At 42.0% G+C, this 13,327-nt stretch overlaps 4 protein-coding genes across 9 annotated transcripts in view; all 4 read left to right on the forward strand.

Annotated features, from left to right (window-relative positions):
- Positions 1–13,327, forward strand: part of LOC120566319 (E3 ubiquitin-protein ligase TRIM39-like) — a 503,358-nt gene that overhangs the window by 33,938 nt on the left and 456,093 nt on the right. For 2 of the 6 annotated variants that reach the window (XM_039812738.1, XM_039812746.1), the window contains exon 2: positions 777–2,454. The exons of 3 other annotated variants lie outside the window; for them this stretch is intronic. In XM_039812738.1, the coding sequence (XP_039668672.1) occupies positions 779–2,422 (1,644 nt within the window). In that variant the 5' untranslated portion in view covers positions 777–778 and the 3' untranslated portion in view covers positions 2,423–2,454. Of the gene's footprint in view, positions 1–776; positions 2,461–13,327 lie in introns of those variants that run through there. One more of the 6 variants, XM_039812715.1, reaches the window with a different exon arrangement.
- The window catches only part of LOC120566667 (E3 ubiquitin-protein ligase TRIM21-like), a 174,294-nt gene that overhangs the window by 23,568 nt on the left and 137,399 nt on the right, over positions 1–13,327 (forward strand). The gene's annotated exons all lie outside the window — the stretch shown is intronic.
- LOC120566787 (E3 ubiquitin-protein ligase TRIM47-like) overlaps positions 1–13,327 on the forward strand; it is a gene marked incomplete at its 3' end in the record, with an annotated part of 31,545 nt that overhangs the window by 9,106 nt on the left and 9,112 nt on the right. The window lies entirely within an intron of this gene.
- LOC120566643 (E3 ubiquitin-protein ligase TRIM21-like) lies at positions 8,011–12,851 on the forward strand. Its single transcript, XM_039813209.1, has 2 exons — positions 8,011–8,146; positions 11,174–12,851. The coding sequence occupies exon 2, from the start codon at positions 11,176–11,178 to the stop codon at positions 12,814–12,816; it is 1,641 nt and encodes a 546-aa protein (XP_039669143.1). The 5' UTR covers positions 8,011–8,146; positions 11,174–11,175; the 3' UTR covers positions 12,817–12,851.

Consider the following 13,327-nt stretch of genomic DNA (forward strand, 5'->3'; position numbering starts at 1 on the left):
ACGCTTTTAATAAAAAAAGAACAGTCAAAATCTTTGAAAAAAAGTGACAAAAACTTCAGGAATAGCACCCAAAGAAAAATAACACTAAAAGTTGCAATACCTCGAACGATTATGTCATATAAGTCATGTTACAACATGCCATTTTAGGCCGTTTACAGGTATGGAACTGTTAGAAAGTCCTTTGGAGATTCAACACATCCATCTGAAATTGGGTCAGCAGAATCTCAAGACCTTCATGGTGCCAAATTGGGAAGCTTCTGTGTTACTGTGGAATGACGTGATGTGTCGGGCAATTTGCATATTTCACAATAACACAGGAAGCTGTTAACTTGAATTTACGCTGTCTAATATGCCCCAAATTGCTGAAGACATCTACACGCCTATATTAAGTCTAATTTATAGTGCTACCTACTGACAACAGGAAGCTAGTCGTACGTGACACAGATCATCTAATTTACATGAAATAAACATGGTGTGGTCTACAAGTGATACACAGCAACATGACGTTACATTAGTGTGTTCTCTAGCACCACATAGTGGACACAGGAAGTAGTATAAAATGTACAAAACTTTTAGTGACACGTGCAACACAGGAAATAACGTCAATAACTCATGCCCACAGTGTCTGATGATCCTGGAAAATGCAAGAGCCACATTGACCAGTGCACCATCACTATCCCTGGCTGAATGTGGGAGGGCTCGTTCATGAATGCTTGCATCATTAAATAAACTGTATTTTGAATGTTCTCTTTTCTTTTCATTCACACTATGTGTAGATATGGCTGCTGTGAGCATTCTGCAATCTGAAGATCAGTTTCTGTGCTCCATCTGTCTGGATGTGTTCACTGATCCTGTCAGCACACCATGTGGACACAACTTCTGCAAGAACTGCATCACTGAACACTGGAATACTAGTGACCGGCAACTGTGTCCGATGTGTAAAAAGGTTTTCAACACAAGACCTGAGCTGCACGTCAACACTTTCATCTCTGAGATGGTCGTTCAATTCAGACAGTCAGCTCAACAGAAAGCCAGCAGCAGCTCAGAGCAACAAGTGTCCAAACCAGGAGAAGTTCCCTGTGACATCTGCACTGGAACCAAACTGAAGGCCCTGAAGTCCTGCCTGGTGTGTCTGGTCTCCTACTGTGAGACTCACCTGGAGCCTCATCTGACAGCTTCACGTCTGAAAAGACATCAGCTGATCGACCCTGTGGAGAACCTGGAAGGCAGGATGTGTACGAAGCACGATAAACCTCTGGAGCTGTTCTGTAAGACCGACCAGACATGTGTCTGCATGCTCTGCACTGTTTTAGACCACAAGACGCATGATGTATTTCCTCTGAAAGAAGGATATGAAGGAAAGAAGGCAGAGCTGGGGAAGACAGAGGCTGAAATTCAGCAGATGATCCAGAAGAGACGACTGAAGATTCAGGAGGTCAAACACTCGGTCGACCTCAGTGAGGAAGATGCAGACAGAGAGATAGCAGAAGGTGTTCAGGTCTTCACTTCTCTGATGGAGTCTGTTGAGAGAGGCCTGAATGAGCTCATTAACACGATCAAAGAGAAGCAGAAAACAACAGAAAAAAAAGCCAAAGCTTTCATCAAAGAGCTGGAACAGGAAATCTCTGAGCTGATGAAGAGAAGCACTGAGGTGGAGCAGCTCTCACGCTCTGAAGACCACCTCCATCTTCTCCAGAGTGTCCAGTCCCTAAACATCCAACAACCTCCACCCACCAAGGACTGGACAGAGGTCAGCGTCCGTCCATCATCATATGAGGGGACTGTGTTGAAAGCTGTGGTTCAGCTGGAGGAGACACTCAGTAAAGAGATGAAGAAGCTGCTTGAAGCCGAGCTGAAGAGGGTCCAGCAGTATGCAGTGGATGTGACTCTTGATCCTGATACAGCACATCCTAATCTCATCCTGTCTGATGATGGGAAACAAGTGAATCTTGGTGATGGGAGGAAGAATCTCCCAGACAACCCGGAGAGATTTTCTTATCGTGTTTGTGTTTTAGGAAAACAGAGTTTCTCTTCAGGCAGACTATACTTTGAGGTTCAAGTTAAAGGAAAGACTGACTGGACTTTAGGAGTGGCAAGAGAGTCGATCAAGAGGAAGGGAAGCATCACACTGAATCATCAGAAAGGTTTCTGGACTATAGCGTTGAGAGATGGAAATGAGTACAAAGCTACTGCTGACCCTTCAGTCCATCTCTCTCTGAAGTCTCGGCCTCAGAAGGTGGGGGTGTTTGTGGATTATGAGGACAGTCTGGTCTCTTTTTATGACGTAGATGCTGCAGCTCTTATCTACTCCTTTACTGGCTGCTCCTTCACTGAGAAACTCTTCCCATTCTTCCATACTGGTAATAATTATGGTGGTAAAAACTCTGCCCCTCTGATCATTTCTCCTGTCAGTTTAAACTAATCACTGATCTTATTTCAAGTATTGATTTATTTTAAATCCAGGGAACAAATGTACATATTCATATATTTTTCCTGTGGTGACTGATTTATACTTTATTCCATTTATTATCATATAGTTAAATGTGCAGCAATTCTTAGCAAATTAAATAAAAATTCCTCTTGACATATTTGGTGTCTTCTGGAAGTTATAATAAATGTCTGTGGGTTTCCATACATACCCTTCTCATCTCCGTGCGTGTTGTAACTCTGTCTGACGGCCCCACCGATAGCTTAGCTTAGCACAGATCCTGGAGGTAACCGGTTCCAACTAGCCTACTGCTCCGAATATGTGACAAAATAACGCCAACATGTTCCTATTTACATGTTGTGATTTGTATAGTCACAGCGTATACAATTAGGTCACATGAGACACAGCCATCTTCTAACCCTTTATAAACTGGGAACTATATTCTCAGAAAGGCAAAGCAGTGCTACTTCTGTTCCTCGGGCGGAGTGATATGCTTGCAGCACCTGAGAACCCCCGAGCAGAGAGTAGCAATGCTTCGCCTTTCTGAGAATATAGTTCCCAGTTTATAAAGGTTTGGGGGATGGGTTAAATGCAGAGAATGAATTTCGCTACATGTACGTGTATGTGACAAATAAAAAAAAAAAAAAGTACCTTTTATAGAAGATGGCTGTGTCTCATGTGACCTTGTTATTTCTGCACGCTGTGACTCTACAACTATTCCTAGCGTCCTGAACAAACCTGCCATTTTTAAATAGTTTAGCCAGCATTGTTTTTTTTCGCTGCCTCCAGCCACTTGCCGAGAATCAAAAACAACACACATTCCACGTTCTGTGTGTCCGTTGCGTTAGGTCACGGCAGTTTCCAGCGGTGTCTCTATGACGACCAGCCACGCTCGAAGCGGTACTAAATCTGCAATGGAAAAAGGAGGACGGGGCACCGCGGCCGAGCCGAGTAGAGCAGAGTAGAGCTGGTACTATCAGTGGGTAAGCACCATAAGTTACTGTACTGCTGCTACACTGAGCACCAAACACTCCTGATACATGAGAGTGAACACACTGTCGGTCATGTACAGAATAATCACTCATGATGGACGAGGACACAACCAACAACCTCACATATGTTTTCCTAAAGGAGGAGACCCATCTCCTCCATCTTCACCAGTTTATAAAGAGAAAATCTACTGGTTTCCAGTGGTGACTGGTCATTAGGGGCAGGTGGGGCACAGCCTCTTGTCAACAGAAAGAATTGCAAACAAATGTTATTGTTAATTAATTCAAGATTATTATCATCTATAATTTATTATTTCTATGAATATAACACATTCCTAAATTGCTTATAATTTGTGGTAGGATTTTATTTCACATTCTGCCCCTGCCTTGGAGCTTCAGACAGTGTTCTCCCGTGTTCACGGTAGACTACGGCAGCCTGAATGTGTCAGAGTGGGGCTAGCCCCTCTCACACAATGCAATGTAAATTGTACGTGGGAAATGATTAATACTCATGCTCAGAGTGTTAGTGTGTTTAATGTAGATGACACAAATTTGATGGCCAGTGGGGCTGACGTCCAGTGGTCCCACCACAGCGTCACTTCATATCTCAGATATGATTGGCTGTCTGGTGCGGCGCCAACAGTCGGCAAGAAGACTGAAGAGGAGAAATTGTGGTATCTTCTAGGGATGCACCGAATATTCGGCCACCGAAAATTTTCGGCCGAAAATGGCCCAAAAGGGCATTTTCGGTTTTCGGCCGAAATACCTTTATCACCGAAACAATACGGCCGAAAATGTTGTGATGACGCAAACAGAAAACGCGACCTGCACGTGTGTCAGTACCCGATCCGTTCCACCTGCAAAGCGTCTCCTAAGCAAAGAGGTTGAGACGGACCACGGGTGAAAACAATGAAAAGTACGCTCTTAGAGTCTGTCAGCACACGTTTCAGTGAGATCTATTCGGATCCTCTGCACTTCATCGCGACTGTACTTGATCCGCGTTATAAAGACCATTACTTGGATGCGGAAATAAAGCAGGGCGCACGAGAAATGATCCAGGCCGCGATGGATGCGGAGAACCCGCGTGGAGACGGAGACGGAGCAGCGCCCAGCGCAGGAGATCAGAGCGCAGAAAAAAAGACTTGTCTCGCTGCACCAGATGAGGGGCATGCACCCTCGTTGTCTGATATGTTCAGTGAAATCCTGCAAGAAAGTGCCTCAATTAATAATAATAATAATAATAATAATAATAATAATAACAATAGGTAAGCTATTCTGTTCTTAGGCTACTGTATACTGTATGTGACTATCAGATTGTAGCCATATTTCTGCTAGATATTTTTTTAATTAAACTTTAATATTAATTTATACAATTGCAATGCCTTGATTTTAGTAAAGTTAGTACACAGTCATAGCCATAAATGCAATGGTACTAATAATTGGCTTAATTTCTTTCGGTGTTTCGGTTTCGGTTTTCGGTCTTGGTTTCCTCTTTTTTCGGTTTTCGGTTTCGGCCAAGAATTTTCATTTCGGTGCATCACTAGTATCTTCGCTAGCTAACTCGGACAAATGATGAAAGTGAGGTTTCAAAGAAGAGGTTTGAACCCTTTGGATGAGAAACTGGAATTAAAACGGATTGGTGCCCACCACCCTCAGGATATCGTCATCACGCAAACTGATGGTAAAAGTAACCGCGGTTCAACGTGGAGTGGTTAGCTTACAAAATAAGTCAAGTTTGCCCAGAGCAAGAACCGCTGCGTGGCCTCTCTCTTAAAAAGACCTCATCCTTGATGAGTGAAAACACATTTTATCATCCTGCCTTTGTGGTGCTGGTCTGTATGTTGATCATTTTGTGTTGGATCGATTTATATTAGCAGCGTTAGATAGATAGATAGATAGATAGATAGATAGATAGATAGATAGATAGATAGATAGCACTTTATTGTCCGTAGACACGGAAATTTGTCTTGCAATACAAGCTACAACAATTACAACACAGCAATCTAAAGACAAAAAGCTAAAAACATATAGGCATCAGTAAAAAACATAAATAGATAATTAATTAATATAAGGGGGGCCCTACGCTGCAAGAGTGGTCTTAAATAGCCATAAATATATAGATGAAGGTGGGGGGGAACTATCACTTCTTTGCCGTCCTGTGTTGATTCAGCAGAGATATAGACAGAGGAGCAACTGAGTGTTTATATTGGTTCTTTCTGCAGTCTGGGATCCTATAGCGCCTCCCAGAGGGCAGGAGTTGGTACTCCCCATGCAACACATGGGAAGAGTCCAGGGAGATTTTGTCAGCCAGTCTGACGGTGTGCAGTACGTGGCTTTCAGTGAAGGCATTCTCCACTGAGGTGAGCCCACCAATTTGGAACAGATTCCCAGGAGCCGTCAAATCCTGGCCTTCAGATGAGCTGAGAGGCCCTCAAACCACACTGCTCCTTCATACTGCAGGATGCTTTGAATTGTTGACACAAAGAAAAGAGACAGGATTTCACTGCTCGCTCCAAATGACCTAAATCTCCTTAAAAAGTAGATTATCTGCTGTACTTTGCTCCAGATATAGTCTACAAGGTGGGTCCAGGAAAGGTCACTGTCCATGTGCACTCCAAGGTATTTGAACAATGATTTTTGTTTTATGGTTTGATTGTGAATGTTTATTGGTGTGATGTGGCACTCTTTAGAGGTGCTGAAGATAATCTCAGTTTTCTATGTATTGAGGATGAGGGCATTTAAGTCACACCATTTTACCAGATTATTCACTGTTTCTACATAGAGGGCAGCCCACTCCCCCTCCTTCATCAGAGCTACCAGTGCAGTATCATCAGAAAATGTGATGATATGGTGGTTGGGTGGACGAGTAACAGTCATAGGTATAGAGTGTGACGAGTGTGTACATGCTCGGTTGTTTTCGTAGCCGGGCTTGCAGTCACATATGAAACTAGCGCTGGTAGCTCATCATGTGTTCACGTTACAACGCTGTCTGTTTTGTGGAGCCATGCGGTTTGTTGACATGGTAACAGAGTGAGATACAGAGTATTCTAGTTTTACTGGTATGTAGCCCATCTTTTGAAATTGTGCCCCACCAATATTTTAGATATTAAAATGCCACTGCTTGTTCCAAGAACTTTCTGGAAGTCTCATTTTCTTGATTCTTATCTTGTTTTAACAAAGAAGTTTATTTCTGAAAAATCAATGAAACAAAGAAATCTGGTGAACGGATAGAAGTAGAATTAACTCACATGTTGTGTTCCTCTTTTGAGAAATAAACTCAGTTGCCAGTTTATTAGGGACACCTGCTAAAACTAATGATGTCTAATACAACATACTACAGTAAATCAAACTAATATCAATGAGGGTAGACAAAATAACAGAAACAGGTCAGAACTATAGTAACATATCTAAAACATTCTTATTTTACACATTACATTATATCACTTCTATTACAATATAAAATACTGTATTGCTGCTACAGAGGCAGATGTTTAAAAAACCTTTATTTACAATCTTCATTCATGTAAACTGTGTGGATGAATGAATGAATCCAGCAAAACACTTTACATACAACATGAGAGCAAACAGGAAGTATCTCTCTTTATCTTTGATGATATTTTTAACCTCCCAATGTTACATATTCAATGTGTGAAAAGACCTATAGTTAATGTGTAAGTATAGATTTTATTTCCTGATATTCTGATTGTCTTGTTGATGATACATATTATATTTGTTATACGATTCAATGCAACGTTGAAGATGTGTGTGACGTCTCTCTCTTTGTGTCCAATAATATAAACTAAAGTCTTCTGGTTAAAATAAAGCTGAAGCACATTAACGTTTCAACACACATAATAAATCATTAGTTATAGCATAACCATTGCTCCATATCAACCAGACAACATCCTGGTATTTCCCAATAAGAGTGCACATGAGAGGGAGGAATCAAACCACAGAGCTGCAGTAAGAGGCGGAGCAAAACTGGAAAGAGGAGAGAGACAATGGCCCAATCCCAAAGTGAGCCCTGAGGACTAAGGACTAAGGACTCACAGACTTAATTGATCTCAGGTACTAAGTGAGTGAGTGTGTGAGGCCACATGGGCTCAGATAGGTAGAAATGGGATCGGGACAGCACTTCACGAGATCACGTTACCTTGGCGACGTTTAATAACAAAGATGTTGCTGACACTTGCCGGTTTGGGAATTTTCATTTTAAGTTTGTTGCTTTCCACACGGCCGGGGCGCCAGGAGACGGCTACCCTGATTCCAAACTCTTGTTTTACAAGCTGGACAACAGGTTGCTCTGTTCCGTGGGTCGTTTGCGGTGCTATTGTTTACCTTCGTAATTTCCGGATTCCCTATGGTCTCCGCGGTGAACGTCACAACGCTTTGAACTGTGGGTAATTCCCTTTGGTGAAGTCTGCATCGATGCAGACTCACGGAAAGGGCTCGGTAAGTGTGTACTCAAACCCTCACGCCCTTTGAAATTCCACATTGGGACAACCCTAAGCCCTTACGAATTTCGCGAGAACGCGCACTAAAGTCCGTGAGTCTGTGAGTCCGGACTTTGGGATTGGGCCAATGTCACACTCCAGAAATGAAAGTTAAGTTTGTCAGAGTGTCAGCCACGCTGCAGTAGAGACAAGTCTCTGTTTCTCTCTGAAAGAAAACTCAAACTGACTTCATCAGGTCTTTCTCAACAACACAGCAGAGTCTCTGCCAAACACTGGTGAGTACAGCTGATCACATTTACACTTTCTACAACCAGGATTAACACTAAACTTCAGCTCTACTCACAAAGGAAGTTCCACTCTTTTAATTACTTGTGAAATGTGTAACAATATAACTATGGCTGTTTGTCTGCAGGCCCACTATACAGTAGTCCACTTTAACAGCTTTAAACAGTCTCTCTGTGTCAGTTCTCAGGACTTTAGGAACAGGTTACTGATCGCCTCCTACACACTACTTTCTCTATTTCCTCTGGCTGTTTCACAATAAAAGCTTTCCAACATAGAACCAGTGGGAGGCTTTTACTGTGAAGCAGCTGGAGGAAATGTACAGTAAGCAGAGCTTTGTTAGCAGTGCTGTTCTTTAATAAAAACTGATCTACACAACAAGGTGTGGACATATTCTGTGCTGTTTTATCAGAGTAGCGCTTCAGCTTGTCCGGGCTTGTTTGTGCACAGCTCGGTGCAAGTTAAAACACTTCTGTCAGGGCTGGCTGAGTGCTGAGGCAGGAAAAGGATTCTGGATCCAAAGTGCACGACACGATAGGGCAGATTCTGGTGTAGAATTCATTATAACAGAAAATAATCCAGGCTTACGTCAGTCTTTAGGAATCCAAACGAGGTAACAATTCCAAAAGTAGTAACTGGACTCTACTATGGCATCAAAAGGTCCAAACCAAAGGGCTACGTAGAAAACAGGAACAAACAGTTACACTCAACAACAATGATGACATGACAAGGACTGAACCACATTTTACACAGGGCCACAGCGCACGAGCAGGGAGGGGGCCAACAGGTGAAACGTAGTATTAGGGTCAAATCAGACTCAAACAGGAAACCGAGAGAGAGAGAGAGAGACTTCTGCTAAAGGCTCTACCACATGACTATGTTTCACCAATCAAACGTAGTTGTGCAGTCTCGTCAGTTGGCAACAAAAAATAGGCGACGCTGATGCGTAAATCAACGCTTATCAATATCACTTCCCCATCAGTCAGGACCAAGATCTGACCATAATTACACTGGTGCTTTCCATAAACTGTCGTTGCTTAGCCTATTATTTCAGTTGCAATTAGTGGATTAAAAAAAAAATTACTTGGTAAGAGCACGATATGTAATCCCCATTCAAATCTATATATGTCTTTCCACAGGTTACTTGTTTTAATTATTAGCCTTCTCTCTCTCCTCTCTCCTCGGCCGCTCTGCTGATCTTCTAAGAGTGAGTGTTATCGGTATTGTTGGCAGTGGGTCTTTCAGTTGATTCTTTAACTTAGCCCCGTGGTACATGAACGTTCCGGTAAGTTATCTTACAGGGTTGAACCAAGTGTTAACCCATTTGTTCATAGTTCTGTTAGCTGTTATTAGTAGTGACACTACATTACCTTGTTCTGTTCGAGAGGTTAAGGTGGTTGTGTTATTGTGTTATTTATTTTTTTATGTATTATTTATTTTTAGTTGATAATATTTTATTTAAGGTTATTTTGTGTTAGTTTTAGTGTTTGAGTGTGTTTTATGTTGGTGTTTTTTCAGTTTATGTTGTGTTTTTATAGTGGGTTTGTAAACCACCTCAGTAGATAAGTAAAATGAGAAACAGAGGATTAGAATTAATATCAATAATATTTTATTGGTAGATTAAAATATTGTACTTATTGTTTTGTGATATTTTTTAAAGTTCTGTAGTTTTGAGGTCATGCCAGTGGGTCCATAATTCCCAGCACATGTCAGGGTGGTGAAATATTTAAATTTAGTTAGTTTTTTTTGTTACCAGCAATCAGTTTACAAGTTAATATTCTGGTAGTTACCATGGTAGGGTAGCATGTGGTGACTTAGTGATGGTGTAAGATAGTTGGAAAAAAATGTTGAGAAAAAAATTTGTTGCAGGCGATTAAAACTCCAGGTTGCTTTGTTATGGTGTTGGTAAAAAGGGTACTGGATAGTTTGTAGTTCACGGCAGGGTTGGTTCGGGGTGTGGTGTGTGGTGGGTATTTTTATGGGTTTGGGGGCGCGGCTTTTATGGATGATGTTTACCAATTCAATCTAGGGTAGTCTTCTAAACTAAAATGATGTTGTTAAAATTATTTATCTTATCAGAATAAATTTCCATAAACTTGTTTGATTATTTAGTTGGTGATGGGGTAAAAAAAAAACAACCCTTTTACGAATATGTCTCCCATTGAATTATTTAATTGTGTTGGTTCTCTAATTTTTTTCTCTCTCTCTCTCTCCTCCTGCACAAGCTCCATCTCTTTAAAAGGTGGCGTTATCAATCGTATTGATGGCAGTAGTGCTTTTCACGTTGATCTCTGATCTCAACTTAACTGCTCCCACCAGGTAGGTGTTCATGTACCGCATTGAACCCGATAAAACTGATCCACCTTGGTACAGAAAATCTGGGTTGAGCCAAGTTAGCTCGTTAAGAAATCCTGCTTGAGTACAGGCCCAGGCTAGAGGGTTATTGGATTTGTTTTATTTATTAGTGTAACCCTACAAATAATGTGACGCTAGTTTTAGTAAGGATTAGTGATACCTCGAACAATGATGTATAAGTTGTGACAACATCCATTTTAGGTACGGTATGTATGTTAGAGTCTTTGGAGATAACACATCCATTGTTGGGTAGCAGAATCAAGACATGGTGCCAAATTGGGAGCTTCTTTGTTACCGTGACGTGATGTGTTGGGCAATTTGGATATTTCACCATCACAGGCTGTATTCCTGGCCAAGTGCAGAATACCTATATTAAGTATTATAGCTACGTACACAAAGAAAGTTTTGTAACATATTGATTACATGTATGGGTGTTACACTGTACACGCCCTTCACCACTGTTCTCTAGCGCCATATAGTGGACACAGGAAGTGGTACAAAATGTACAATACCTCATTTTCAGTGCCACACGCTTCACGCAGGAAATATCATCCAACGCTCCATTAGTATCCTCGACAGGAATGGGCGAGGGCTCGTTCATGACTGCTTGAAACATAAAATTAACTTTATTTTGAATGTTTTCTTTTCATTCACTCCATGTGTAGATATGGCTGCTGTGAGCATTCTGCAATCTGAAGATCAGTTTCTGTGCGCCATCTGTCTGGATGTGTTCACTGATCCTGTCAGCACACTATGTGGTCACAACTTCTGCAAAAACTGCATCACTGAACACTGGAATACTAATGACCAGTACCTGTGTCCGATGTGTAAAAAGGTTTTCAACACGAGACCTGATTTGCACGTCAACACTTTCATCTCTGAGATGGTTGCTCAGTTCAGACGGTCAGCTCAACAGAAAGCCAGCAGCAGCTCAGAGCAACAAGTGTCCAAACCAGGAGAAGTTCCCTGTGACGTCTGCACTGGAACCAAACTGAAGGCCCTGAAGTCCTGCCTGGTGTGTCTGGTCTCCTACTGTGAGACTCACCTGGAGCCTCATCTGACCATGTCAGGTCTGAAAAGACATCAGCTGATCGACCCTGTGGAGAACCTGGAAGGCAGGATGTGTACGAAGCACGATAAACCTCTGGAGCTGTTCTGTAAGACTGACCAGACATGTGTCTGCATGCTCTGCACTGTTTTAGATCACAAGAAGCATGATGTTGTTCCACTGAAAGAAGGATATGAAGGAAAGAAGGTAGAGCTGGGGAAGACAGAGGATGAAATTCAGCAGATGATCCAAAAGAGACGACTGAAGATTCAGGAGATCAAACACTCAGTCGACCTCAGTGAGGAAGATGCAGACAGAGAGATAGCAGAAGGTGTTCAGGTCTTCACTTCTCTGAAGGAGTCTGTTGAGAGAGGCCTGAATGAGCTCATCAGCACGATCAAAGAGAAGCAGAAAACAACAGAAAAACAGGCCGAAGCTTTCATCAAAGAGCTGGAACAGGAAATCTCTGAGCTGATGAAGAGAAGCACTGAGGTGGAGCAGGTCTCACGCTCTGAAGACCACCTCCATCTTCTCCAGAGTGTCCAGTCCCTAAACATCCAACAACCTCCACCCACCAAGGACTGGACAGAGGTCAGCGTCCGTCCATCATCATATGAGGGGACTGTGGTGAAAGCTGTGGTTCAGCTGGAGGAGACACTCAGTAAAGAGATGAAGAAGCTGATTGAAGCCGAGCTGAAGAGGGTCCAGCAGTATGCAGTGGATGTGACTCTTGATCCTGATACAGCATATTGTGATCTCATTCTGTCTGATGATGGGAAACAAGTGAATCTTGGTGATGGGAGGAAGAATCTCCCAGACAACCCAGAGAGATTTTCTCATTACAGTATTGTTTTAGGAAAGCAGAGTTTCTCTTCAGGCAGATTTTACTTTGAGGTTCAAGTTAAAGGAAAGACTGAATGGAATTTAGGAGTGGCCAGAGAGTCGATCAACAGGAAGGGAAACATCACACTGAACCCTCAGAAAGGCTACTGGACTATAGAGTTAAGAAATAGAAATAAGTACCAAGCTTCTGATGACCCTCCAGTCCGTCTCTCTCTTAAGTCTCCTCCTCAGACGGTGGGGGTGTTTGTGGATTATGAGGAGGGTCTGGTCTCCTTTTATGACGTAGATGCTGCAGCTCTTATCTACACCTTTACTGGCTGCTCCTTCACTGAGAAACTCTTCCCATACTTCAATCCCTGGAATGAAACTTGTGAAAACTCTGCCCCTCTGATCATCTCTCCTGTCAGAGTAAACTAATCACTGATCTCATGAAAAGTATTGATTTATTTTCAATCAAGGGAACATATATTCATATATTTATATACGAGTCTTTTCGCTTCTCTGATTCGTTCCATTTTTTTGTTTTTATTTCTTCACTTACACTCTCACTCTGTCGAAATATGCACACACGTCATATGGTACACTACATAGGGTTTGTCACATAATGGACCTGTGCGCTAACGTGTGCAAGTGGCACCATAACTGGCCAATGAAACATGATCATTATAGTGTTTCAAGCTCTAAATCAAACACAACTATGTCACACATCCAACAGACAACAGCAGCGCTCCACAAATAAACTAAATATTGCATATTTATTGCGACACTTTCGATATATTGCGATAACGATATTTAGTCAATATATCTTGCACCCTTATAATGTATTATCTTATATGAAGAGGACATATTAACACACACACACACACAAAAACACAAACACAGACACACACACCACCCCCCAGGTGTAACCTTCAGGTCCCTGACGTCG

This window comes from Perca fluviatilis, chromosome 1 (genome assembly GCF_010015445.1).
Source record: "Perca fluviatilis chromosome 1, GENO_Pfluv_1.0, whole genome shotgun sequence".
Lineage (NCBI taxonomy): Eukaryota > Metazoa > Chordata > Actinopteri > Perciformes > Percidae > Perca > Perca fluviatilis.

What these genes read in the sequence shown, in the direction of transcription:
- LOC120566643 (XM_039813209.1), top strand. Translation starts at nt 11,176, where the DNA reads ATGGCTGCTGTGAGCATTCTGCAATCTGAAGATCAGTTTCTGTGCGCC.